The sequence below is a fragment of the Heteronotia binoei genome, chromosome 18 (assembly GCF_032191835.1).
Source record: "Heteronotia binoei isolate CCM8104 ecotype False Entrance Well chromosome 18, APGP_CSIRO_Hbin_v1, whole genome shotgun sequence".
In the NCBI taxonomy this organism is placed as follows: domain Eukaryota; kingdom Metazoa; phylum Chordata; class Lepidosauria; order Squamata; family Gekkonidae; genus Heteronotia; species Heteronotia binoei.
In genome coordinates this window covers 33,680,859-33,706,759 of record NC_083240.1, presented here as the reverse complement: position 1 = coordinate 33,706,759, position 25,901 = coordinate 33,680,859, and the positions used below count along the sequence as shown (strand labels likewise).

The 25,901-nt window shown below is 53.7% G+C and overlaps 1 protein-coding gene across 1 annotated transcript; it reads right to left on the bottom strand.

The window, feature by feature from the left end:
* WDR81 (WD repeat domain 81) lies at positions 1 to 24,634 on the bottom strand. The gene is made up of 11 exons (XM_060258775.1): positions 24,521 to 24,634; positions 18,900 to 22,402; positions 17,389 to 17,496; positions 16,628 to 16,818; positions 14,089 to 14,279; positions 11,153 to 11,312; positions 9,978 to 10,110; positions 6,640 to 7,305; positions 5,385 to 5,530; positions 5,101 to 5,280; positions 1 to 1,272 (listed from the first exon to the last, which is right to left on the bottom strand). The coding sequence occupies exons 2-11, from the start codon at positions 22,366 to 22,368 to the stop codon at positions 952 to 954; spliced, it is 5,565 nt and encodes a 1,854-aa protein (XP_060114758.1). The 5' UTR covers positions 22,369 to 22,402; positions 24,521 to 24,634; the 3' UTR covers positions 1 to 951.
* Between the last annotated feature and the right edge of the window lie 1,267 nt (positions 24,635 to 25,901).

Genomic DNA, 25,901 nt, shown 5'->3' with positions numbered 1-25,901 from the left:
TCAGCTCCAAAGTGTTTATTAGAATATTTATACAATCTATTGCAATTAATCAGCCACCCAGGGGCTGTCCCTTTCCCCACCCCAGGCAAAGGATGAAAGCAAGCGCTTACATTGCCGCCGCCGCTCCAGCCTCTCAGTGGAACACCAGTTTTCTAAGTGGCAAAACAGAGTTGGACCACTGTTGTGTGTGAGTGGGTGGGTGGGTGGGTGGAAAGTCCAGCCCACTGGAGAACGACGACTTGGCCGTCGGGTGCCAAGGGCCTCTCTCTGAAGCCCTGCTGGACAGGCCAGTAAGAGCTGGTCCTTCTGTACAAAGGGGTTTCTACGGCTTAGTCCAGGCCTCGCTCCAGCATTTTCCATGGGGAAGGCGCATAGGCCAGGGCAGCGTGGCGAGAGAGTGCTCTGCTATTTCTAGGACCGCAACAACTCACCTTTCCCTTCCCTCCGGCCACCCCAAGTTCACCTTTCGGGTACCGAGGCCTACTCACACTACCAACCTTGGCAAGACAAGTTCAACTCCTGTTTCAGTTTTTCCAGTTGGCCCCGCTTCAGGAGAGGGGGCAGCCAAGAATATAACAACTGAAGGGAAGCAGAGGAAACATTCACTCCCCCCCCCCCAAACAGATCTGAGGAAGTGGAAATGCTACATGGCGGGGGGAAGGGGAAGCAATTACAGGCCCCTCTTCAGAGGGTTTTCTTTGGGAAAGACTCCTTGTTCCCAAAGAAAGTTAGGCACGTGAGGTGATGGGAGGGTTCCGCCCACTGGCTGCCCAGCAGCTCTCTTGCTAGGAATGGGTTCCATTGTTCTAAGAGGCTCTAGAGAACAGAAAGAATGATTCAGTAAGATCTTTTGTTCCCTCCCCTCGCATGTTGGAGGGGGCGCTCCGTTGGCCACAGGCTCCGCTACAGTCCTCAAAAGGAAATCCATCCCGGATGCCCAGCGGAGAAGGGCTACGCCAGGAGGCGAACCGTCCCGTTGTCCGAGCCCAGCAGGAGATGGCACTTGGTGGGGAGGACAGCTAGGCTGGTTAAGGTGCCTCGGAAGTTCTCGGAGCTTAGCTTGGTGACGCTCGGGGGCAAGGACTCCTGGAGCGAGTAGACGCCGATCTTGTTTGCCACGGTGCCGGCCACCACCTCATTGCCGTAGAGGTCGAAGGCGTGAATCGGCTCGGAGACGGACTTGTAAGTCTGCAGTGGTTTCTGTTCCAGCTCCTTCCAGACGGTCAGCGAGTGGTCGGAGGAAGAGCTGATCAGCGTGTTGCCCTCTGTGGCCTGGAGGGGAAGGAAGAGGAAGCTACCGTTGGCCGACACAGACCTTGTGGGGCACTGCTGAGATGAGGAGGTCACCACAAAAGGGCTGCCAATCACAAAATGCTGGGAAGAGACGGTCAAGCAGCTGCTCCCAAGTGGGCACTCACCTTTGATGTCTGTTGGCATTATTGTTGTTGATGTTTTTAATAGCATTATTCAATTTCTAAACTGCCCTCCCCCAAACTTGGGGCTCAGGGCCGTGTACAACATTCAAAATTACAACAGTAAAAAGGTAAAAGTAGTCCCCTGTGCAAGCACCGAGTCGTTACCAACCCATGGGGTGATGTCACATCAGGACGTTTTCACGGCAGACTTTTTACGGGGTGGTTTCCCATTGCCTTCCCCAGTCATCTACACTTCCCCCCGCAGCAAGCTGGGAACTCGTTTTACCCACCTCAGAAGGATGGAAGGCTGAGTCAACCTTGATCTGGCTACCTGAACCCAGCTTCTGCCGGGATCGAACTCAGGTATTGCAACCCTGCAGCTTACCACTCTGCACCACGGGGCTTTGTAATCCAATATAAAATAGTTAAAAACGATTACTAGAAGCATTTCAGATGGCATCTAAAATCAAATTCCCTTACCTCGAGGGAGAGGGAACAGAAAAAGCCAGGCCGATTAAAAACTGATTAAAACATTGCTGTCTTCAACCATAGGTGTGGTGGAACATCTCTGCCTTATAAGCCCTGCAGAACTGAAGGACGTCCTTTGGCAGAGAGTTCCACTAGGTTGGAGACACCTAGATGTTTTCTGGACCAGAGATCTCCATCTTCTGAAGCACCTTCTGCTCCAATCAGGTACAGGAAAACCAGGCTCTGTTTGGGGTAGGGGAGAAGCAAATGAGTGCTAGGAAAGGGGAAGGGCCATGGCTCAGAGGAAGAGCCTCTGCTTTGCATGCAGAAGTTCCTGGGTTCAATCCTCAGCATCTCCAGTTGAAAGGACCAGGCAGCAGGTCACGTGAAGAACCTCTGCCTGAGACCCTGGAGAGCCATTGCCAGTGTAAGTGGACAAGACCGACACTGATGGACGACGGGTCTGATGCAGTATAAGGTGTGTTCGCGTTGTACACTGGTGGGGACCAAAGCCACCACATTTGGGATCGCTGAATCAGGACTGACCTCTTCCAGCCCAGATGCAGGGACACTGACTGCTTTCCAAAACAAAAGGAAAAGATACCCTGTCTCAAATCCCAGTTGCCTGGGGGCTAGTTGTGGTTACTCAGCAGTGAGAAAAAGCAACTCCCCACCAAGCCCAAGTCCTTCTTCTCTATTATTCCCTTCCCAACAGAGAATCCAGGACCTAAACAGGCTCTGGCAAACATGAAGGCCCAACGTGCAGGGTTAACTCACACAGATCTTCTGTACCGGCCTTGACCAGCCCCCTAACAGAATGGGGGGCAAAGTCCAAATAAGCCAAAGGATTCTGGTCACTCCTGCACAGGAGGGGCCTGCCTAACCCAGCAGTTGGAAGGGCTCGAGAAGCCATGGCTTTAACCCCACACCGAAGTGGCTGCCAGTTCTCACTGGTCAGTCACCGAGTCAAGGGGTGGGAAGGGAGTGCCCCCCTCCAGCCTCCGTGGAAGCTAGCCGGGACGCAGGGCCTTGCTCTGAGCCTCCAAGCTGAGGGCGGAAATGTTAGCAGCTTGTGTTTGACTGGCGCTGGGTGAAGGACGCAGCGCCTTGTGGCTTCCTGGAGCAGACAAACAGGAGGGTTATTCATTAGAAGAGGGCCCAAAGAAGAGAGGCAGGGCAGCTGGCCAGCATGGGGTGGGGAAAGTCCAGGCTGGCCCCTCCCTCTCACCCTTGCACAAGGGCTTGGGTCCTCCCCTCCTCCATGGGCTTACTTAGAGAAAAGCATCACAAGTTATGAAGTACTGCATCTTCCGTGTGCTTTGTGACGCAGGACAGCTGGGCTGCCTAGGCTTTTGAGACTTTACTGGGCTCTTGTTTCTTCAGATTTTTTTCTGGGTGCAATCAGACGAGCGATTTGGCCTGCCACAGCCATCTCCCCCCTCCAGATCAAACAGGCATGTTCACACAGACACATCTAGTCCCCGCCCTGCTGCTCCCGTCCCTACCTCATTCTATGATACCTCGTACATGCTTTGAACAGCCACCGGTCAATGTTCCCTCCAAGCTGCAGCATCTTGTGAGCAAAAATTCTACTTTGTGAGCTACGGCATAAATTAGTGTGCTCTGGGCCCATTTTTCCAGAGCTAAGACAAAAGGGTGTCAGCGAAAGGCTAAAAATCTGTGAGCTAGCTCACACTAACTCAGCTTAGAGGGGACACTGCCACCGGTACTTCCTGGCAAATCACTGAAGTGCCCGCATGGCACTTTTCCGAGCCGTCTGAATGGCCAGGGCACACCATGCATGCACCCCACACGTGCAGGAGCAGTCGGAACACTTCTCTGAGCACGTGTGGGGCCTGTGCCTGTGTCGGGCGTGTCTCCTTTTGAGGCAACTTTTTTTTAAAGCTGACTGACGGCTGTGGCAAATTCTGAGTGCAATCCCACCCCATTACACCACAAAAGCTACGAATTTCTGCATGGAAGAAGCTGGAGTTTGCAGTGGCTTCTCTGAGCAACTACAGGGGCATGGCACAAGCCCCCAAAGGGATGGCCCTGCGATCTCCCAGGCCCAAGAGCGGGCCTTCACCCTGGTCTCTGTGCTCAGCGCTGCCTCCATCTCCTATGGCTGGTGATGCTTCCTCATCGCAACACCACAGCCTTAGCCTGGATTCCCATCTGTGCAGGAAGCTCAAAATGCCAGGAGCTGTTTGTTGGGCAGGGGAGGGAGGAAGAGAGCAGATCTCAGAGCTGCGGGGAAACAGCTTCTCCATCCCAGAACCAACCTGCAGTGCCAGATCACGCAGCAAACCATGAAGCTGGATGGCCTCATCCCAGAACTGCACAACTCCTGCACTTGTGGGGAGAGCCAGTTTGGTGTAGTGGTTAAGTGTGCGGACTCTTATCTGGAAGAACCGGGTTTGATTCCCCACTCCTCCACTTGCACCTGCTGGAATGGCCTTGGGTCAGCCATAGCTCTGGCAGAGGTTGTCCTTGAAAGGGCAGCAGCTGTGAGAGCCCTCTCCAGCCCCACCCACCTCTGTTGTGGGGGAGGAAGGTAAAGGAGATTGTGAGCCGCTCTGAGACCCTTCAGAGTGGAGGGTGGGATATAAATCCAATATCATCTTCTTCTTCTTTTGTCATCAGTAGGCCCAATTCATTTTGAGGCAGGTTGAAGCCTCGTGACCCCCACCCATGAATAGGTTTGCCAGGTCCAATTCAAGAAATATCTGACAACTTTGGGGGTGGAGCCAGGAGAAAGGGTGTGACAAGCATGACTGAATTCCAAAGGGAATTCTGGCCATCACATTTAAAGGGACTGCACACCTTTTAAATGCCTCCCCTCCATTGGAAATGAAGGACAGGAGTGCCTTTTTTGGGGGCTCATAGAAATGGACCCCCTGGTCCAATCCTTTTGAAACTTGGAGGGTATTTTGGGGAGAGGCACCGGATGCTATGTTGAAAATTTGGTGCCTCTACCTAAAAACAAACAATCGCCCCCAGATCAGTTCTCCATTATACCTTATGGGAATCGATCTCCATAGCGAATAATGGAGTGCCCAGCAGACATTTCCCTCCCCCCCCCTTGCTTTCTGATGACCCTGAAATGGGAGGAGGGTCTCCAAACTGGGGGATCCTCTGCCCCCACCTGGGGATTGGCAACCCTACCCATGAAAAAGGTACAGGGGGATAATCCACAAGCTCCTGCCCCAGCTCTTACCTTAATCTGCAAGATGTCTCCCTCATGCGCTGGCCACCCCCGCAGGATGAGGCCCGTCCTGGTGTCCAGCAGGACCATAAAGCCCGAAGAGAAGCCGGCCACAATGCTCCGCCCACTGGGACTGACAGCCAGGCAACGGATGAGGCCAGCGTTTGCCCCCGTGGCCAGCCGGAATTCGTGCTGCAGATGATGAAGGTGGGAAAGGGTTCACGGTCATGGCTAAGGGAGACCTCAAGCCCCAGGGCAGATCAAGCCCAGGCCAGCAGGGAGCAACAGGCCAGTACCTGCAATCCTGGTTTCCGGTGGTCGATGAAACGCAAGACTGAATCGGCGCTGGCCATGCCGATGCTGCTGTAGGGGGGTGGCATGGTGCTCACGGCTGTGATGGGCACTTTGCTGTCTGGTGCCTCAAAGGCGTGGATGAGCTTGCCTGCAAAAAGCATGGAGACCCCACCCATCCCTGGTTACGCTGAGTGTGATTGCAAGCTGGACACGTGTAAGAGCGACCCCACTCAATTCCACCAGGAGTCCAGTTTGGCCAGCGCTCCGTTTCCCACTTGTGTCGGCCTGATGGCCCAGAAGAAGACTGCAGATTTATACCCCACCCTTCTCTCTGAATCAGAGACTCAGAGCGGCTTACAATCTCCTGTATCTTCTCCCCCCACAACAGACACCCTGTGAGGTGGGTGGGGATGAGAGGACTCTCACAGCAGCTGTCCTTTCAAGGACAACCTCTGCCAGAGCTATGGCTGACCCAAGGCCATTCCAGCAGGTGCAAGCGGAGGAGTGGGGAATCAAACCCAGTTCTCCCAGATAAGAGTCCGCACACTTAACCACTACACCAAACTGGATCGGAACAGCTCGGAGACAACTATGACTCACCCAAGGTCACCCAGCCAGCTGCATGGGGAGGAGGAGTGAGGAATGAAACCCAGTTCTCCAGTTTAGAGTCTGCCGCTCTTAATCACTACACCACTGCTGGCTCTCACAAAGACCGATGTTCCCTCTAAGCTGCAGATGAGCAAAAATTCTACTTTGTGAGCTACTGGCATTAAAGTTTGTGAGCTACTGCATAAATTAGTTGGCTCTGGGGCCCTCCTTCCTGAGCTAAGACAAAAATCTGTGAGCTGGAGGCTAAAAATCTGTGAGCTAGCTCATGCTAACTCAGCTTAGAGGGAACACTGGCAGAGACCCCATCCTCCCCAGGGAAGAAGATGATATTGGATTTATATCCCGCCCTCCATTCTGAATTTCAGAGTCTCAGAGCAGCTCACAATCTTCCTCCCGCACAACAGACACCCTGTGAGGTAGCTGGGGCTGAGAGGGCTCTCTTTCAAGGACAACTCCTACGAGAGCTATGGCTAACCCAAGGCCATTCCAGCAGGTGCAAGTGGAGGAGTGGGGAATCAAACTCGGTTCTTCCAGATAAGAGTCCACACACTTAACCACCACACCAAACTGGCTCTCAGGGAAAGGGGATTGGCTCCCTCCTTTGGAGTACAGGTGAACCCCCCTCCCATCTCCTCTCCGTGGACTTACCTGTGAAGGGGTCCCAGATATGGATAGTGCTGTCACAACTGACAGCGTACTGCGGAGCATCCAGCATGCCAACGTAGAAGACAGACTTCCTGTGCTGGGCATAGGTCAGGCGGGGGCTGACCTCGTGGGTGCCGTCGCCCCGGTTGTAGAGAGGCCAGAGGCAGACCGTCTTGTCTTTGCTGCCGCTCAAGAAGAAGTCCTCGCCGCTCAGCGGGGCCATGCACTTGATGGCCCCCAGGTGGCCCACAAAGCTCTGCAGCTTGATCTGGTGGAAGTGGAAGCGGGCGTCGTGCTGGCTCACCCCGATCTCGTACTGCCAGTAGGCCAGCCAGTTGCCGCACAGCAGGTGGGCGCTGCGGGGCAGCTCCTGCTTCAGGGCGCTCTCCTCCTTGCCCCCCGCGGCGAGGCAGAAGCTGCTGGGGCTGCCCGAGACCTCCTGCTGGGCTTCCACGGGGATCTGGATGCGGTTGCCCACCAAGACGCTCCCGAAGGTGCCCGAGTGAGTGTCCTCGCAAGGGCTGGAGAAGGGGTCCGCGCCCAGGGTGCTGCGCTCCAGAGAAGTCACGCCGGGCACAGGCTCCTCGCTGGACGGAAGGCTCGCCAGGTACTGACTTGCCAGATGGCCAATCAACTCATGATTCGGGACGATGGCGTGGATAACATCCCCTGGCCAGCAGGAGAGAACCACAGAATCATAGAGTTGGAAGGGACCTCCAGAGCCATCTAATCCAACCCCTTTCAGGAAATTTACAAATATCTCACACACACAGTGGGCCCTGCTCCATGCCCAGAGGACAGCAAAAGACCTCCAGGATCCCTGGCCAAACCGGTCTGGAGAAAATTGCTTCCTGACCCCAAAGCAGCAATCAGCATTCCCCTGGGTGTGTAAGAAAGGGCCAGGAGAACTAAGCACTGATGCAACCCTTCCTGCCCTCCTTCCCATGATCTGCCTAAGTTCACAGAGTCAGCATCGCTGTCAGATGGCCCATCTAGCCTCTGCTTGAAAACCTTCAAAGGAGAGCCCACCACCTCCCCAGGAAGCCTGTTCCACTGCTGTTCAGAAGTTCTTCCTAATGTTTAGTCGAAAACTCTTTTGACTTAATTTCAACCCGTTGGTTCTGGCCCAACCTTATTTATTATTTATTTATTTATATTGGAATTTATACCCCGCCCTTCACACCGAAGTGTCTCAGGGCGGCTTACAACATAATAATTTAATACTACAATTTAAAACACTTACAAGTAGAATTAAAACCATAAATTAATAAAAACAAGATAGATAAAACCGGCGGTCTACAGATGCATTTCGTTCCATCCAAAAGATTTCCTTGTCAGTCAGTATTATAGGCCTGCCGGAAGAGGGCTGTCTTACAGGCCCTGCGGAACTGCCCTAGGTCCCGCAGGGCCCGCACCTCCTCCGGCAGCTGGTTCCACCAATAAGGTGCCGTTATTGAGAAGGCCCGATCCCTGGTGGATTTTAGACGGGCCTCCTTTGGCCCGGGGACTACCAACAGGTTTTGTGAACCCGAGCGTAGTACTCTCTGGGGAACGTGTGGGGAAAGACGGTCCCTAAGGTAGACAGGTCCTAGGCCATATAGGGCTTTAAAGGTAATGACCAACACCTTGTACCGGACTCGGAATATTACCGGCAGCCAGTGCAGATCCCGGAGCCCCGGCCGAATGTGCTCCCATCTTGGGAGCCCTAATAACAGCCGGGCAGCAGCGTTCTGCACCAACTGCAGTTTCCGGGTCCGGCAAAAGGGTAGCCCCATGTAGAGGGCATTACAGTAGTCTAACCTCGAGGTGACCGTAGCATGAATCACTGTTGCCAGGTCGTCACGTTCCAGGAAGGGGGCCAACTGCTTCGCCCGCCTAAGGTGAAAAAACGCGGACTTGGCAGTGGCTGCTATCTGGGCCTCCATTGTCAGTGAAGGCTCCAACAGCACCCCCAGGCTCTTGACCCTGCCCGACGCTGTTAGCGGCGCGCCGTCAAAAACTGGCAGGGGGATTTCCCTTCCCGGGCCGCAGCGACCCAGGCACAGGACCTCTGTCTTCGCCGGATTCAGCTTCAGCCCGCTCAGCCTAAACCACCTAGCCACTGCCTGTAACGCTCGGTCCAGATTTTCTGGGGCGCAGGCAGGCCGGCCGTCCATAAGCAGATAGAGCTGGGTGTCATCAGCATATTGATGACACCCGAGCCCGTACCTTCGGGCAATCTGGGCAAGGGGGCGCATGTAGATGTTAAATAACATCGGGGAGAGCACCGCCCCTTGAGGCACCCCGCAGTCAAGCGTGTGTCTCCGGGACAGTTCCTCCCCAATCGCCACCCTTTGTCCCCGACCGTCAACCTTCTGGGGCAACAGAACACAACTCAGTCCCATCCTCTACGTGACAGTCCTTCAAGTACTTGAAGGTGGCGGCCGTATCACCTCTCATTTGTACCAGTTGTACAGAGCAGCTCTGATGATCCAGACCACCCAAGCGTGGGGATTCTTGCTACGCCAAGACATTGAAGACAGCTGAGGAGGCATCAGTTTATTTCTCATGGTCTTCTCGGCAAACTCCCAGAAGCACCCCAAGAAAGCCAGCCCCAGTGGCTTCATTCTGTTCAGGGCAAACCAGGCTGCCCACGCTTATGGGGCTCGAGTGCTACACCGCTAGGTCAAAAGAGTGAAGACAGCTGAAGAGGTCTCGGCCTGTTTCTCAGGACCTCATCAGCAACCTTCTAGAGAAGAAGACGACGACTGCAGATTTATACCCCGCCCTTCGCTCTGAATCAGTCTCAGAGCGACTTACAATCTCCTTTATCTCCTTCCCCCACAACAGAAGCCCTGTGAGGTGGGTGGGGCTGAGAGGGCTCTGACAGAAGCTGCCCTTTCAAGGACAACTCTGTGAGACCTAGGGCTAACCCAAGGCCATTCCAGCAGGTGCAAGTGGAGGAGTGGGGAATCAAACCCGGTTCTCCTAGATAAGCGTCCGCGCACTTAACCACTACACCAAACTGGCTCTCCCACTCCCCTTGCAGTGGTTTAGTCCTACCCAGGGCAACCCTGATCACCTGAACTTGAGGTTCTCACCATGCCAAGGCAGCTAAACTAGGAGAATGAAAACGACTGAGGAGGCCCCAGCCTGTTTCTCAGGGCCTTCTCAGCAAGCTCCCAGAAGCACCCAGAGAAAACCACCATCAATTGCCTGCAAGTGGCATAGTCCTACCCAGGACCATATTGGACATTTTCTCCACCCACGTTCAAACCCACACAGTAGCCTGGAGTTGGTATGTGTGTCATGAGAGGGAGATGGGACAGTGAGCCAGTAAAGAAGAAGCAGTCACACCTTACCTAGCAAGCAAGAGAAGGGCACGAAGGTGGAGTAAGCCATCTCGGGGTCGAAGACCTTCTGCAGCTCCTCCAGAGCTGACGGCTCATGGGGAAGCAGACCTGATTGGCCCATAGCCAGCTCTGTGGGCAGACCCTGGGCAGGAAACCAGCCAGTCAACCACAAACATCCGAAGCCAGCAGGAATCGTCCTCTGGGAGAGAGGGCTCCACCTGCCTTCAGCAACAGTCACAAAGCATCAACACCCCAGTGGCCATGGCAGGGGCACTCCTAGCTGCACCTGAACCAGCCCCATCAGGAAAAGGCTGTGCAGTCAGTGGGAGCAACTGTGACTGCAGCAGGTGGGGGAGCCCACAAGGAGGCAAGAGAAAGATGCAGAAGCACCCTGACCTGGATAGCCCAGGCAAGCCCGCTCTTGTCAGATCTCGGAACTAAGCAGGGCAGACCCTGGCAAGTGCTTGGATGGGAGACCTCCAAGGAATACCAGGACTGGGAGGCAGCAGTAAGCAGCGAGCCACCTCTCTGAGCATCCTTGCCTCCCAGCCTCAATAGGGGTCGCCAAAAGTCAGCCATGACTGCCAGGCACATGTGTGCGTGCACACACACACTACACATGCAATTTAAAAAAAAGATGCCCAAACGTGGGGGCAGGTGGGTGGGGGATAAGAAGGGGGGTCTAGTAGGCATGGGACAGTTCTCCGGGCACTCATAAGAACATAAGAGAAGCCATTTTGGATCAGGCCAATGGCCCATCCAGTCCAACACTCTGTGTCACACAGTGGGCAAAAAACCCAGGTGCCATCAGGAGGTCCACCAGTGGAGCTAGAAGCCCTTCCACTGTGCCCCCCCCCCCGCACCCAAGCACCAAGAATACAGAGCATCACTGCCCCAGACAGAGAGTTCCAACAATACTGTGGCTAACAGCCACTGATGGACCTCTGCTCCATATGTTTATCCAATCCCCTCTTGAAGCCGGCTATGCTTGTAGGCGCCACCACCTCCCGTGGCAGTGAATTCCACATGTTAAACTGCTCTCTCCGTAGGCTCCTGAAAACCTGAAATGAGGCCTGCACCGAAAGAACCTTTTTCTTGCGCCTTAGAGCCTCGATGGTTAACAAGCGTCAGCCGCGCCGTGGAAAGAGCAGAGCCCGCCCCGTGCTCCGCCGCAGCCAACATACCTGCTCCGCCAGCGGCAACGAGAACGCCTCAAAGAACATCCGGAGGGTGCTGCTCAGGTGTTGCTGCACCATTTCTGACCCGATCCGCAAAGCCACTAGCGCCACGAGGCTGATGCCCTTGATGCACAAGACGAGCCGGGCCTGGACCCCACTAGGGAAACTGAAGCAAGGAAATGTTGTGGGTATCCTGCCTCTATCTTTGCACTGACATCCACTCAGAGATGTGAAGCAAAACATTTTCCAAACTGGAATTTTTTTTTTAATTTTTCCAGTGCCCCCTCCAAAGGCAAACATTTCATTTCTAAAAGCTCATTGTTTCATAAAATTAACAACTGACCATTCCCAATACTATAGGATTTGATTTATTAGATTCATATCCTGCCCTCCCTGCCAAAGCGGGCTCGGGGCAGCTCACAGAAATAAAATCACAATGAAACATTCATTATATATTTAAAATAACACAACATTCAGTAATATAACAGAAAATAGTTTGGTTTTGTCCAATGGCATTCAGTGCTCTTGAGAAAGGAAAGGTCCCCTGTGCAAGCACCAGTCATTTCCGACTCGGGTGACGTTGCTTTCACGTTTTCACAGCAGGCTTTTTACGGGGTGGTTTGCCACTGCCTTCCCCAGTCGTCTACGCTTTCCCCCCAGCAAGCTGGGTACTCATTTTACTGACCTCGGAAGGATGGAAGGTTGAGTCAACCTCAAGCCGGCTACCTGAAAACCCAGATTCCACTGGGGATCGAACTCAGGTCATGAGCAGAGTTTAGGACTGCAGTACTGCAGCTTTCTCTCCACTACGTGGCTCAGAGCGCTCTTAGGTATCCTTTTATTATTATATCAGGAATTCAGCCGAAAGCTGGCTGGAATAATGTTGTCTTAAAAGCCTTGTGGAACTGGGCGAGGTCCCGCAAGGCTCTAACCCTCCTCTGGTAATTGGTTTCACCAACAGGGGGCAGCGATCGAGAAGGCCCTCTCTCTGGTGGATTTTAGTCTTGCCTCCCTCGGCCCAGGGATCAATAGTAGATCTTGTGTTCCAGATCTGAGTACTCTCTGGGGAACATGTGGGGAGAGACGGTCCCCAAGGTAAGCAGGTCCTCAGCCGTATAGGGCCATATGAGGCAGGCTTGAGAAGTTTTAATGTTGTAGTTAATGCTTTTCACACAGTTATCTCTAGGAACAGTGTAAAAGAGTAGAGTGTTTTATTTACTCGGGAATGGTGGGATGGGGGAATAAAGCCACAGGTAGCCCAAATGACAAATCAAGTTAGGAATTCAGCTGATTTCAAATCAAAAGCAAACCAAAATTCTTACGTGTAAGTCTGCCCTCCTGGACATGATGGAGGAGATGTTATCGCATTTGGTTTGATACTGAGCTAATGTGTAATGCAAGTGAGGCGGTATCAGCACTGACAGAGAAACTGAAGCGCCCCAAAGAACTCCATAGAAGACAGTTAAATTCTGTTAAAAGATAAGTGGACACCCACACCCATGCCGTATCATTCACAGCTCTTTGGGTGTGCTAAAGTGACAGCAGTTTCCAGGACACGCACAGTTACTTGTAAAAAACTCAAGGCAATAAAATATGCACTTCCCATATATTGTTTAAATTCAGTCAAAGTCTAGGCAGAACAATGTTGTCTTACAAGTCTTGCGGAACTGGGCGAGGTCCTGCAAGGCTCTAACCTCTAACCTCCGGAGGTTAGAGTGCGTGTGTTTAATTCAAACAATATATGAGGAGTGCATGTTTTATTGTCTTGAGTTTTTACAAGTATCATTCTATCCCAATGCAGATCATTTCCAAATATAGCTTTGCATTTGTTTGAACTGGGCTGTATAAAAAATTTTTTTTTCCATTTTCAGTTAATTTTACAACATAGCATAAACACACAACAAAACAGAAATATAGTGGATCTACAACTATCAAACGTTGAAACGATTTCTAAAAACACAAACAATACACTTTGTGTTTGAACCAGACCCGATTTATATAACTTTTTCCAGGTGAAAATTAACATGGCATACTTTAAAAACTTCCTTCGCTAAACAAGTAAGTGTGCTAAAATCAGATCACACTCTATGCAAGGCAAGGAGAATATGAAGCTGCCTTATACTGAACCAGACCTTTGGTCCATCAAAGTCAGTATTGTCTTCTCAGACTGGCAGCGGCCCTCCAGGGTCTCAAGCTGAGGTTTTTCACACCTATTTGCCTGGACCCTTTTTTGGAGATGCCAGGGATTGAACCTGGGACCTTCTGCTTACCAAGCAGATGCTCTACCACTGATCCACTGTCCCTCCCCTAATATGAAGCTGCCTCATACTGAATCAGACCTTTGGTCCATCAAAGTCAGTATTGTCTTCTCAGACTGGCAGCGGCCCTCCAGGGTCTCAAGCTGAGGTTTTTCACACCTACTTGCCTGGACCCTTTTTTGGAGATGCCAGGGATTGAACCTGGGACCTTCTGCTTCCCAAGCAGATGCTCTACCACTGAGCCACCGTCCCTCCCAAATATTCCATAAAGGTTTCTGGACAATATCCTTATCCTAGTTTTTCTGGGAAACCCACGACCTGCTTTCACTGCGCCCGTTCTGGGGTCGTACAAGCTTAGCCTGGGCTCATCAAGAGCCAGGGAATTAAAGCAGGGTCACTACTTAAGACGGGACACCGCCAAGGAAGACTCTGCAGAGGAAGGCAATGGTAAGCCGCCTCTGCTCACCTCTTGCCTTGAACACCCTATGGCAGGGGTGGCCAACGGCAGCTCTCCAGACGTTTTTTGCCTACAACTCCCATCAGCCCCAGCCATTGGCCATACTGGCTGGGGCTGATGGGAGTTGTAGGCAAAAAAACATCTGGAGAGCTACCGTTGGCCACCCCTGCCCTATGGGATTGCTGTTATGTTTGCTGCAGTTTGTCAGCACCCTCACCGAGACTCACCTGATGGTTGGCGAAGTGAGGAAGCCGAGAACAGGCAGCAGGATTTCCTGGCTGATTTTGGGTAGGATGTCCATCAGGGTGGTGTCTGAGAGGTAGACGACGATCTTCTGGGTCAGCGTCACAGCAGCCAGGAGACCAGCTTCTTTGCGGCTGTTGAGCCGGCCAGCACCCGCCCCAATGCTAGGGGTCACCTGGAGGGAAGAGGGACACCCCAAATTTGTGCCCTTGCCTACCACAAAATGATGTTATAGACAGAAATGAAAAGCCAGGCCATAGCACACAGGGGTCTGGTGAAAATCACTTGAGAGCACAGCCAGTGGGGAAGCAGGCACAGGTGGCAAGAGAAACTTGTGTGCCTTGCAGTTAGCCAACCCGAGGCCTATCACAGGGGTGGCCAAATTGTGGCTCGGGAGCCACATGTGGCTCTTTCACATATATTGGGTGGCTCTCAAAGTCCCCTCTTCCCCATCAGCTGACTTGGAGAAAGCATTTAAATCACTTCTCCAAGCCAAGCCAGCTGGTGGCTTGGGAAATGAATTTAAAGTTGCTTTCTTCCCACCTCTCCCTTCCCCCCATCTTCCTTCCTTCTCTCAGACATCTGACATTTATTCTACGTGGCTCTTACGTTAGGCAAGTTTGGCCCCCCCTGGCCTATCATATCTCCAGAACACAAAACGACAGTGCATCTTGAGAAGCCTGGAAGCTGTATACGAGAGCTGCAAGGACTTCCTGGGAGCCAAAATTTAGAAAGCCAATCAGATGAGAGATCAACATCTCTTCTGGCCTCTTCCATTCAGCATCACAGGGCTTTCTTCCCTGCCCTTCAACCGTGGAACTTGCAGGACAAATTCTATAGACAGCCACTTTCCTCCACCCCCACCCCCCACCACTGACATGGCCATGTTCTTCAGCTCACTCTGTGTTTTCTTGTTTCTATTTTTAGAGATGCAGTAAAGCAAAGAAAGGGGAATAAGGACTTTTTAAAAAAGCAACATTCCATATCCTGATTCCTAAACTCACTGGTGTCATTTGAACATCATTGCCATTGATTCACTCTACTCCTTCCCAGAATGCTTCTTTCCACCACATGGTACGGGGCCATTTCCTCTCTCTAGATCACCAACTTTGGGGCGGGCGGGGGGCGGGGAGGAGAAAGACAATGTGCTCCTGCGGTTCTGGTGTATCAACAGTGCAGAAAGCACAGAAGGCAGCAGCCCAGCCCCTCATAACTTCAGCCAGAAACCCAAACACAGCTCTCCAGTTGAACATGAGCCAGCGTCACCTTCAACAGAAGCTGCAGAGGAACTTCAACAGGAGGAAATGAAAGTCCTCATCTGGCCACCTCAGGCACACAACGGGGGAAACAGCTGCCCTCATACAAAGGGCACTAAATGCTACTCAGCAGTAATTTTGCCTGCGGAATGTGCAAGGCGCTGTACAGGAGAGGGTGTCAAGCATGGTGAAATTCCATTGATAATTGATTGTTATAGGGTCCTGCCTAACCCTGGTCTGCGAAGTATCACGGAGGACCCAGCTTCGCTAGCTTTGTTATTCTTTCCCTCCCCCCTTCTTGCTTTATTGCCTAAATAATAGAAGTAGTGAGAAATGAAACTAACTTGAGAATCAGTAATCAGCACCTTCCCATACATTCCCGGTAGGGAGTGTGAGACATCTGGGGAAAGCAAGGACAGAGTCCTGATAACACTGTGAGAATGTAGACATTTATGATAGTTTATGTGTAAGAGCTACCCCACACCCCCATCCTTTGGAATCCTTTTGAAGTAAGCCTTAAAAGTATTGTATCAATGTATATGCAGTATTACTCTCAAGAATCTGTTACACAGGAAGTATCAGTCTATCAATAAATGTAGTCTTTGTATCAACTTCGACTTGTCATTGAACCCCCATGCTTGACAGAGGGTACAGGCAGCCCTCTGGGCAGAGACTACCTACTAGCAGTGTTCCCTCTAAGCTGAGTTAGCATGAGCTGGCTCACAGATTTTTAGCCTCCAGCTCAGACCTTTTTGTCTTAGCTCAGGAAGGATGACCCCAGAGCACAATAATTTATGCAGTAGTTCTCAACTTTAATGCCAGCAGCTCACAAAGCAGACTTTTTGCTCACAAGATTCTGCAGCTTAGAGTTGGAAACATGCTTTGCGTCTTACAAAAAAACCATCAAGCCCCCATTCTGGGCAGCCAAACCCTCTGCTTTTAATTTGTATTCAATGCTTCCTTTGCTCCTGAAAAGCTCCCTCCTTCCCTTTGGGCTACTGAGCACTCCCCTGGCAGTAGCCACCTACATCCTAGATAGCTCTTGCAGTCTTTTTTGGAATTTTGCTTTTTAACAAACTGACAACAAGGTTCTTTTTGGTGTGCACAGAACAATTCCTGCAGCAAGGGGCAGGGGCTGCCCGAGAATGGCCCCAGAAGTCTAACGGCCATTTGCATATCACAGGCCCAGAGAAAAGGCAAGGGGCTGAGCAGGAGGCCAAGATGGGGACCGATGTCTCTTCACTCACTGTTGGCTGCGGATACTGACCAGGTAGCTGAGATACGGGAGGTAGAGGTAGGTGAGGACAGGCTCTCCGTACAGGTACGCTATATGCATCAGACAAGCCAGCACCGGCTTAGACACAACGTCCCCCAGCACCGGTCTCTTCTGGTAAATGCTTCCAGTACTCAGAAGGCTGTTCCCTTCCGTGCCAGCCACAAACTGCTGTCTGTGGGGACCTGCCAGAGAGAAAGAGAACACGAGAACATAAAAGAAGCCATGTTGGATCAGGCCAGTGGCCCATTCAAGTCCAACACTTTGTGTCACACAGTGGCCCAAACCAAGTGCCATTAGGCGGTCCACCAGTGGGGCCAGAACTCCAGAAGCCCTCCCACTCTTGACCCTCCAGCACCAAGAATACCGAGCATCACTGCCCCAGACATAAGGACATCAGAGGAGCCATGTTGGATCAGACAAGCAGCCCATCCCGTCCAACACTCTGTGTTACACAGTGGCCAAAACTCAGTTGCTATCAGTAGGTCCACCAGTGGGGCCAGAACTCCAGAAGCTGTCCCACTGTTGCCACCCCGCCAAGCACCAAGAATACAGAGCATCACTTTGCGGCTCTGTACTTTGATCACTTTCCCATCTGTACTTTGCAGCTCATAGCCACTGAGGGACCTCTGCTCCAGATGTTTACTCAATCCCCTCCTGAAGCTGATAAAAGAGCCCAGCTGGGGAATGACAGAGCAGTGGCACTCACAACCTCCTGCCCCACGGTCCTCCCTAACCTGCCCCGGAAACCTTACCCGCATAGCAAGAGATCAGCAGCCGGAGGAGGTTCCTGGCGACGTAGTGGCAAGTCGTGGTGGGGCCCAGCTTGGCAGAGAGCCACCTCACTGTCTTGCAGGCTGTGTCTTGGAGCCGAGAAAGGGAAAGGAGGTGAGCCGCCCTGCGCCCCAGCCACGCCCTTAGCCTAATGCTCCCCCACCCCTCCCGGGCTGTCATCCTGACTCACACCAACTCCTCAACGTGAAGGATCCCTCATAAGGAAAAGGGCAGGTCAAACTAGTCAGTATGGAAGAGCAGCAGAGAGGGCCACGGCTCCTGAGCTGACGCCAGTTTCCATCGCCAGGCAAAGCTCAGTGGCGACCTGCATCTTGGCAAAGCAGCCACGATAAACCAGCAAGGCCTCCAGGGGCTGCAGCAGCCTGGGCCTACGGCTGCCATCTTCCAGGTGGGTAACACAACAAAAAATGCAAGCTAGTGACCAATTTACTAAGAAGTATATAGAAACCAGTCCAAATGTCCAAAACATGTATATTCAAGTCCCCAAGTAGTGTGGCAACAAGCCAATCTTGCGCAAGAAGCCACATACTGGGCTGTAGCCGATGTGAAATTGCTGCTGGAGACGCTCTGCGTCCCTCTTTTTTGAAAATTGTGTAAGGAATCTATATAATTGAATCAATATTGGTCCCAGGTCTGATGAAGACTGGAAAGAAACAAGGAATTAATGGATTGGCTTGTCACCACACTACTTGGGGACTTGAATATACATGTTTTGGACCTTTGGACTGGTTTCTATATACTTCTTAGTAAATTGTTCACTAGCTTGCATTTTTTCTTGTGTTATCCATTAGAATGACCTCTCTCGGATTGTATTCTATTCATCTTTCCAGGTGGGGCCTGGAGATCTCCCAGAATTATACCTGATCCCCAGACTATAGAGACTGGTTCCCCATGGAAAAAATCCGGAGGGGATTGGAGGTTGGATTCTACGGCATTGCATCCCGTGGAGGTCCTGCCTTTCACCCCCCACCCCAAACCTCTGGGAATTTCCCAACCCAAACTCTAACTGGGCCCAGCACCCCTGTTTCTTTCATGCATAGGCGTGGAACTGGAGACTGATGCTGCTGGATTCGGGATTTTGTAAAAAAAAAAAAAGGAAAACTGATCCAGAGCAGGACTTCACAACTTGCAATTCCTGCCATGGGCTCTTAGCGGTGTCCTCCCCCCCCCCCTTTCCTCAATTGCAGGCAAGCTGCGACTACAGGAGGTTCCCTGACCTGCCCCTCCTTCCCAAGTTGCCATATGAGACTCTTCCAGCCTGCATTGTGCTGCTCTGAAAAAAAACAACTGAGCAGTATATATATATATATATATTTTGCAGTTCTGAATTCCCAAGACTTGGCCACCTTTGCAAAACGGAGTCCCTCAATTTCAAATGCGGTGGATTCCCATTTCTGAGCAAGAACCTCTGGGCGAAGGGTTTGGTTCTAGTACTGCAGGAAGCCTTCTCTAAGGGATGGGAGCAGCTCACCTAGCAAGATGGTCTGCTCCTTGTCTCCATCGTGGTCAGGCAACTCCTGCTCGGACCCGTCTTCCTCTTCCTCCTCTTCCTCTGCCGGGCCGGCTTCCACAGACCCCGGCAGCTCCTCCGGGACCAAGGGAGCATCCTCCTGCTCTTCCTCCCTGTCCCTCGGACCCTGCTCCTCCTCTTCTTCACTGTGCTTCAGATCTTGGCTGCTGTCCAGTGACTCCAGGCTGGCCTTGTCCTTCAGGGACTCCCCGTCGGCAGCCGGCCGGTCCTCCCCCAAGGACACCTCGCTGGCGCTGCTCTTATCGCTCAAGTGGCCCAGGCTCAGGGACTCCGGCTCGTGCAGGCTCTCCGCCACGTACAGCCCGTTCTGGAAGTCTTCGCTCTCTGGCAGGTAACCCTGGTCGTGCAAGCTGACGCCGGACATGTAGTCCAGCAGCTCCAGGGCCCCCGAGCCCCGGTCTGCATCGGCTTTGATCTCCTCCCTGAAGGAGCCAGGCCCCGGGCTGCCCTCCCCGCTCTCGTCGTCCTCAGCCGTTCCCAGCAACAAAGCCCCGTTATCCTCCGGGGCAGAGCCCTCCACCCCCACCAGGACTTGCAGAATGTGGGGCAGAACGTGGGAGAGGAACAACTGCAGGCCCAGGCGAGTCATCAGTTGAGCCACGAAACAGTCGGTGTACAGGTAGAAGCGGCCGTGGAGGCCCCGGGGACTCTCATAGGCGGCGATCAGGAGTTTCAGCAAGTACTTGTGGGAGTTCTTGGGGCCCAAGGCCTTGGCGATGGGCTCAAAGAGGTACCAGGCGGCGTGGACGGCCGTCTTCTCTTCCGACATCAGCGCCAGGACAAAGGGCAAGATCTCCAAGCCTTCCGGGGTGTTGTCCCGCAGCACGCCTTCCAGCTGTTGCCACAGCTGGAAAACCAGCTCCCGCCCTTGCCCCTCGTCCTCTGCCTTCCCGGACAAGTAAGTGAAGATGAACTTGTGCAGAGCTGGGAAATAGGGCGGGAAGGGCAGGACGGCCCCGTAAGGGCTCAGCAGCTGGGACGGGCACGGGGACGGAAGGCCTTGCCGCACAGGCTCGTAAGCAAACAACGGGGTCTTCCCCAAGCCTGCCGGCTCCTCTAAAAGCTGCCCATCCGGGACACTCAGCCTCAGCAGCGTTTCAAGCAGATGCTGGAGCGGAGCTGGGATCTCCTTGGGGTGATAGCGGCAAAGCCCCCGGGCCACTTGGAAGCGTTCCTGCAACGAGGCGCCCGGCTTCCAGGCCCGCAGCTTGGAGGCAAAGATGATCTCGGTCACCAGGACCCCCAGCGCTTGCATGTCTCTTTGGAACAGAGCCGAGAGCCCTGCCGGCGGCGTGGGCAGGGGCTGCTCCGGCTCGGGCAGTTTGCCGTGCAACCCCTTCAGGATGAAAGCGTCCAGCCGCTCCAGTTCCTCCAAGGCGTGCAGCACGCTGCAGCCCTCCGGGAGCACAATCTTCTCCTCGGCTCCTTCCGCCTGCGCGGGGGCCTTGCTCCTCCGGCCGAGATGCTTGCCGTCTGCAGGGTTCCCAGCAGGCTGTGCGGGAAGCAGACCGGGAGCGAGCGGCTCCGCCCCTTTGCCCACCACAGGGATGGCCTCCAGGGCCTCGGCTCCTTGCTCCACCTCCAAGAAAAGCCCGCCGACCCCATCAGTGAGTTGGTCCTTCAGGTCCTCTAGAACTCTGGTCTCCTCCACCAGGGGAATGAGCGGCTTCACAGCCAGAGGAGCTTCAGCCGGAAGGAGCAGAGGTCCCGCCAAGCGCCTGGGGTGGGGCTGGTGGAAGAGCTGCACCACCCCGTAGCTGGTCAGGTGGGTGTGGTTGTCCACCAGGTGGAGGCAGACGTTCTTCTCCCGGACGGCGTCCTTCCCCGCCAGCTTGTAGCCGAATGTCAGGTCGATCCAGTGGTGGAGGTCCTGCGACACCTCCCAGCTCTCCAGCAGAGCCCGGTGGGCCGCCACAAATTCCTCACAAGAGCCGCACCAAGCCGGCACTTCTAGGTCCGCCATGTCCGGGTGGATGGACTTGAAGATGGCGGGGTCCGAGTAGAATTCAGGGATGCACTCGTCCGGGGTCCAGGCTTGCATGCGCTCCATATTGGCCGGGTACTCGTTGGGCTCCCACTGGGACCTCACGTGGGAGCAGAGCACGGCTTTGGGAGTCCGCCGGGCTGTGTACACGTAGTAGGTGATATCCGAAAGGACGTCCGAGATGTGGTGGGGGACGTGAGGCTGCTCTCCCCCCAGGCCCCCTCCAGCCACGAAGGCCTGCTTGGTCATCTCATAGGTGAAGTCGAGCTGCTTGTCGCCCTTGTTGAGGCGGAACTTGGACTTCCGCAGATCCCGGAACCTGCCGTTTTTGGTGGTGAAATCCACCACCCATGGGAGAACGGGGTGATAGTTGGGCTCTCCCACCCGCCGCCCCGCCAAGCGGTTCAGATGCATGAGATAGTCAAAGTTGCTCAGCCGGCCGTTCACCCACTCCAGCGTGAGACCCCCGAGTCCCTCCAGGGGGGCTGCCGGTTTCTCCGCAGGGTTGTTTTCCACCACCACCAGGCTCCTGCCGGTGCTGCCTCTTGCCGCTTCCTTCCCTTCCTCTTCTGGCGTTTGCTCGTAATCCTGCAGGCGAACCCGGAGCTGAGCACACAGCTTTTCGTCCACAGCCACTTCGTGCAAAGAGAAGGCCCCGCACGCCAGCCCAGCCCCGTGGCAAGCTTGCATGGCTTGCAAAATCTGGAAGAGGATAAAGAGGAGCTTGGCGTGGCTGTTGGAGAGCTTGGCGGGGCTAAAGGTGACAATGTCGTGTAGGGAGTACAGCACATACGGGAAGAGCACGTAGAGCATCTCCGAGGACTCTAATATCACTTCTGCAGGGAGGACGCTTGGGCACGGCTGTCGTTCCCTGCTGGGCGAGCCCCACTCTTTGGCAGGAGAGGAGCAGGACACACCCCTTCCCACCTGTACTAGAGGACAACCATAGAGTTTCTGAAGAGCAGCACGAAGCACCTCCAAGACCGGGGTGATGGGCGGGTCGTGGGCGTGGCGGTAGGGCCGCACATACAAGTGATGGGCTCGGGCCCACAGGTTCCGGTAGTTCTGCGAAGCCACGTTTTGCATGAACCTGTGCAGGGTCTCTGGCCGCCCCTTGAGATCGCTATGCGCGCCGTGCGTTGTGGCCAGCGGGTGGCGCAGCTGGTCTTTCCTCAGACTGTGGACCTCCACCCTGGTCCAGCCAGGGGGCAACTTCTGCACGGAGTGCTGGAAGCAGGTGCAGATTTCTGCCTCGCTGAGACCCTCGGGACGTGGGCACAGGCTGGGCAGCACCCCTCGCTCCTTCAGGCTCGCCAGCCACTTGGCGGGGACCAACGCGATGATGTGAGCACCTTCCGGGGCTGCCCCCAGCTGGCTGCGGTCAATGCCCAGGTCTTTCTCTACATGCTCCAGGAGGCTCTCCATGGTGGAGGGGGGGGAGAGGGCTTCAAATCATTCCCTGCAGAAAACACAGAAAGTCAATAAGGACACAGTCAGAGGAGATGCATCCCTTTCCCTGCCTTCTGATCTCAAGCAGGTAGAGGTTGGGGCAAGGGCCTTCTCTGTGGCTGCCCCCCGCTTTATTCAGATGGCACTTAACAGACTACCTTTTCAGCACCAAGTTCAGATGTGATAGCGTCAGGGGTGGAATTCTAGCAGGAGCTCCTTTGCATATTAGGCCACACACCCCTGATGTAGCCAATCCTCCAAGAGCTGACAAGACTCTTTTTTGTAAGCTCTTGGAGGATTGGCTACATCAGTGGTGTGTGGCCTGATATGCAAAGGTCCTGCTAGAATTCCATCCCTGGATAGCATCCTAGTTAGCCCAGGCTTCTCAGGGTTTGGGAGCTAAGCAGGGTCAGCTGCCAGAACTAATGGGAAGGAAGACTGACAATGAAGACTGGGGTTGCTATACAGAAGCAGGCAATAGCAAACTAACCTTGAATGTCTCTTGCCTGAAGCACCTCGTGGCTGGGGTTGTCATGAGTCGGTTCTGAAACAACAGCACATTCTCCTCCTTCAGACATTACGCATTCTCTCAAGCCTTGGATGGTGTTATAATATTAGCTGGTAAAGCTGCAGTACTGCAGTCCAAGCTCTCTGCTCACAACCTGAGTTCGATCCCGGCGGAAGTTGCGTTCTGGTAGCCAGCTCAAGGTTGACTCAGCCTTCTATCCTTCCAAGGTCAGTAAAATGATCTTGGAAGGATAGCTTGCTGTGGGGGGAAGTGTAGATGACTGAGGAAGGCAATGGCAAACCACCCCATTAAAAAGTCTGCCATGAAAACATTGTGATGCGACGTCACCCCAGAGTCGGAAACGACTGGTGCTTGCACAGGGGACTACCTTTTTTTATTGATTCCTAGCTGCTTCACTACTGTCACGATTGGTCAGTTATTTTAATAAAAAGCAGAAATTCTTCAAAAGCGGTTTAATGTTTTAAACTTTTGTTTGCTTCCTTGCAGACTTTTTAAGCAACAAAGCAAGATCTCTGACCTATACAAAGAAAGTTGCTCAGCATCTGAGCAAGCATCCTACAGCTCACCTCGCCATTCCACATTGCCAGGGCTACTGGAGCACACGAACTCTGTGCCTGGGAAACAGTCTCCAGAGTACTTTTGACTTTTTTTGCAACCAACCTCTAAGCTTCTAAGCCTCATGAGCAGGAAGAGGGTTCCAGTGCGTTTGGTCAGAACCGAGTCAGAATTATGGGGAGAAACAAGTGTTCCTGTCAAAAGCTGACCCCTTCTGGCAGCCCTGAATGGACTCCGAGCACATGACCTTTGGGAAGCTGCAACAATATAAACCAAGCACTTTTTCAGGACGTAGTTTTATCTCATTTCTATCCCACCTTCCCTTCAAAGAGCTCAGGGCACCATATAGGGGTCTCTTCCTCCAATTTATCTTCACAACCACCCTGCGAGGTAGGTTAGGCTGACAGAAACCCAAGGCACGCAGGAAGCTGCATAGCTGAGCCAGGGTTTGAACCTAGGGCCCGCAACAATCCCAGCCCAAAGACTGCACCATGCTAGCTTACACTCAGAGGTGCCCTATGCTCTTGCTCCGTGCTTTGCAAAGGCTTCCCCTTGCCCAGAGTTAGGATTGCCATACTCCAGGTAGCACCTGGAGATCTCCCGCTATTACAATTGATTACAGTTCTTAAAAAAATGGCTACTTTGGCAGTTGGACTCTGTGGCATTACCCTGCTGAGGCTACTGCCCTCCCCAAACACCGCTCTCCCCAGGGCTCCACGCCCAAATCTCCAGGAATTTCCCAACCCAGAGCTGGCAACCCTACCCGCAGCAGAGATTCAAGGCTCAGCGGGGTTGGGGAAGAGCACTCTGCGTATGCCCAGGTGCAGGTACTTCTTTAGGAGAAAGCCGAGCAAGTTTTGGCGAGGCTAACCTTGGAGGGGGGGCCGTATAGTTAAAAGGAGCGCTTTGGGAGGGGGCAACTTGAACAGAGTCCCCTGGAGCCCTAGAATGAAAGTGCAACGGGCAGAAAAGCTGTGCCAAGCGCTGGCCAAGGCGGCCCCTGAGCCCCAGGCTTCTCCCCCCCGGCCTGACCCGATGTCTCACCGGTTTGCTGGCGGAAGCCTCTCTGCACGTGTTCAGGGGGCGAAGATGCCCGCAAGCGGCTCCTATCTTCGGCGGGCGGCGGCTGCTCCGGCCCCGGCCATGTTGAATCAGCTGATGCCGCCGGTCACGTGGCGCCGCTTCCCGGGAAAGACACAAACGCCACGTGGCTGGGAGGGGGCCACTACCCCGCCCCCGCTTTCCCTCCCTCCCTCCCTCCGCCTGAGCGAGCGGGGGAGGGGTCGGGACCTCGTTTGGTGGAGAACCAGTTTGACATAGTGGTTAAGTGTGCGGGCTCTTATCTGGGAGAACCGGGTTTGATTCCCCATTCCTCCATAGGGTTGCCAATCCCCAGGTGGGGGCAGGGGATCCCCCGGTTTGGAGGCCCTCCCTCCGCTTCAGGGTCGTCAGAAAGCGGGGGGAGGGGAGGGAAATGTCTGCTGGGAACTCTGTTATTCCCTATGGAAATTTATTCCCATAGAAAATCATGGAGAATTGATCCACGGGTATCTGGGGCTCTGGGGGGGCTGTTTTTTGGGGTAGAGGCACCAAATTTTCAGTATAGCATCTAGTGCCTCTCCCCAAAATACCCTCCAAGTTTCAAAAAGATTGGACCAGGGGGTCCAATTCTATGAGCCCCAAAAGAAGGTGCCCCTATCCTTCATTATTTCCTATGGAAGGAAGGCATTGAAAAGAGGTGCCGTCCCTTTAAATGTGACGGCCAGAACTCCCTTTGGAGTTCAATTATGTTTGTCGCAGTCTTGATCTTGGCTCCACCCCCAAAGTCTCCTGGCTCCACCCCCAAAGTCCCCAGATATTTCTTGAATTGGACTTGGCAACCCTACTCCTCCACTTGCAGCTGCTGGCATGGCCTTGGGTCAGCCATAGCTTCGGCAGGAGTTGTCCTTGAAAGGGCAGCTTCTGTCAGAGCTCTCTCAGCCTCACCCACCTTACAGGGTGTTTCCAATTCAGACAGAAGGACGGGGTATAAATCTGCAGTCTTCTTCGTTTGGACCACAGTGGACGAGGACGCCTCCTCTCTCTGCAGTCAGGCGCATGGGCCCATGCCCCGGTGGGAGCTCCGGGCCGCCTGGAAACATCTGGGACATGGCGCGGTCCTCTGCACGGCCGTAAGGAACATAGGGATGCCATCCTCCGGGTGGGACCTGAAGATTCCCCGGAATCACAACTCACCTCCAGGCTACAGAGATGAGTGCCCTTGTGTGTGTGGGGGGGGGGGGGCGATGGATGCTTTGGAGGGTGGTAGGTTCTTTGGCACTGTACCCCATTGGTCCCTGTACTCCCCAAGCTCCAACCCCACATCTCTAGAAGTTTCGCAGCCTGGATCTGGCAACCCTGTGAGGAAGTGCATCGCTTGCAATAG

Bases quoted from the DNA above. Each gene is read 5' to 3' on its own strand.
- WDR81 (XM_060258775.1), bottom strand. From the start codon at position 22,368: ATGGAGAGCCTCCTGGAGCATGTAGAGAAAGACCTGGGCATTGACCGC. The intron at 17,497-18,899 runs GTGAGCTGCTCC...CTCGGCTCCAAG, and splicing joins GGAGCAGACCATCTTGCTAG to ACACAGCCTGCAAGACAGTG. The intron at 10,111-11,152 runs GTATGTTGGCTG...TTTCCTGCCCAG, and splicing joins CGTTGCCGCTGGCGGAGCAG to GGTCTGCCCACAGAGCTGGC.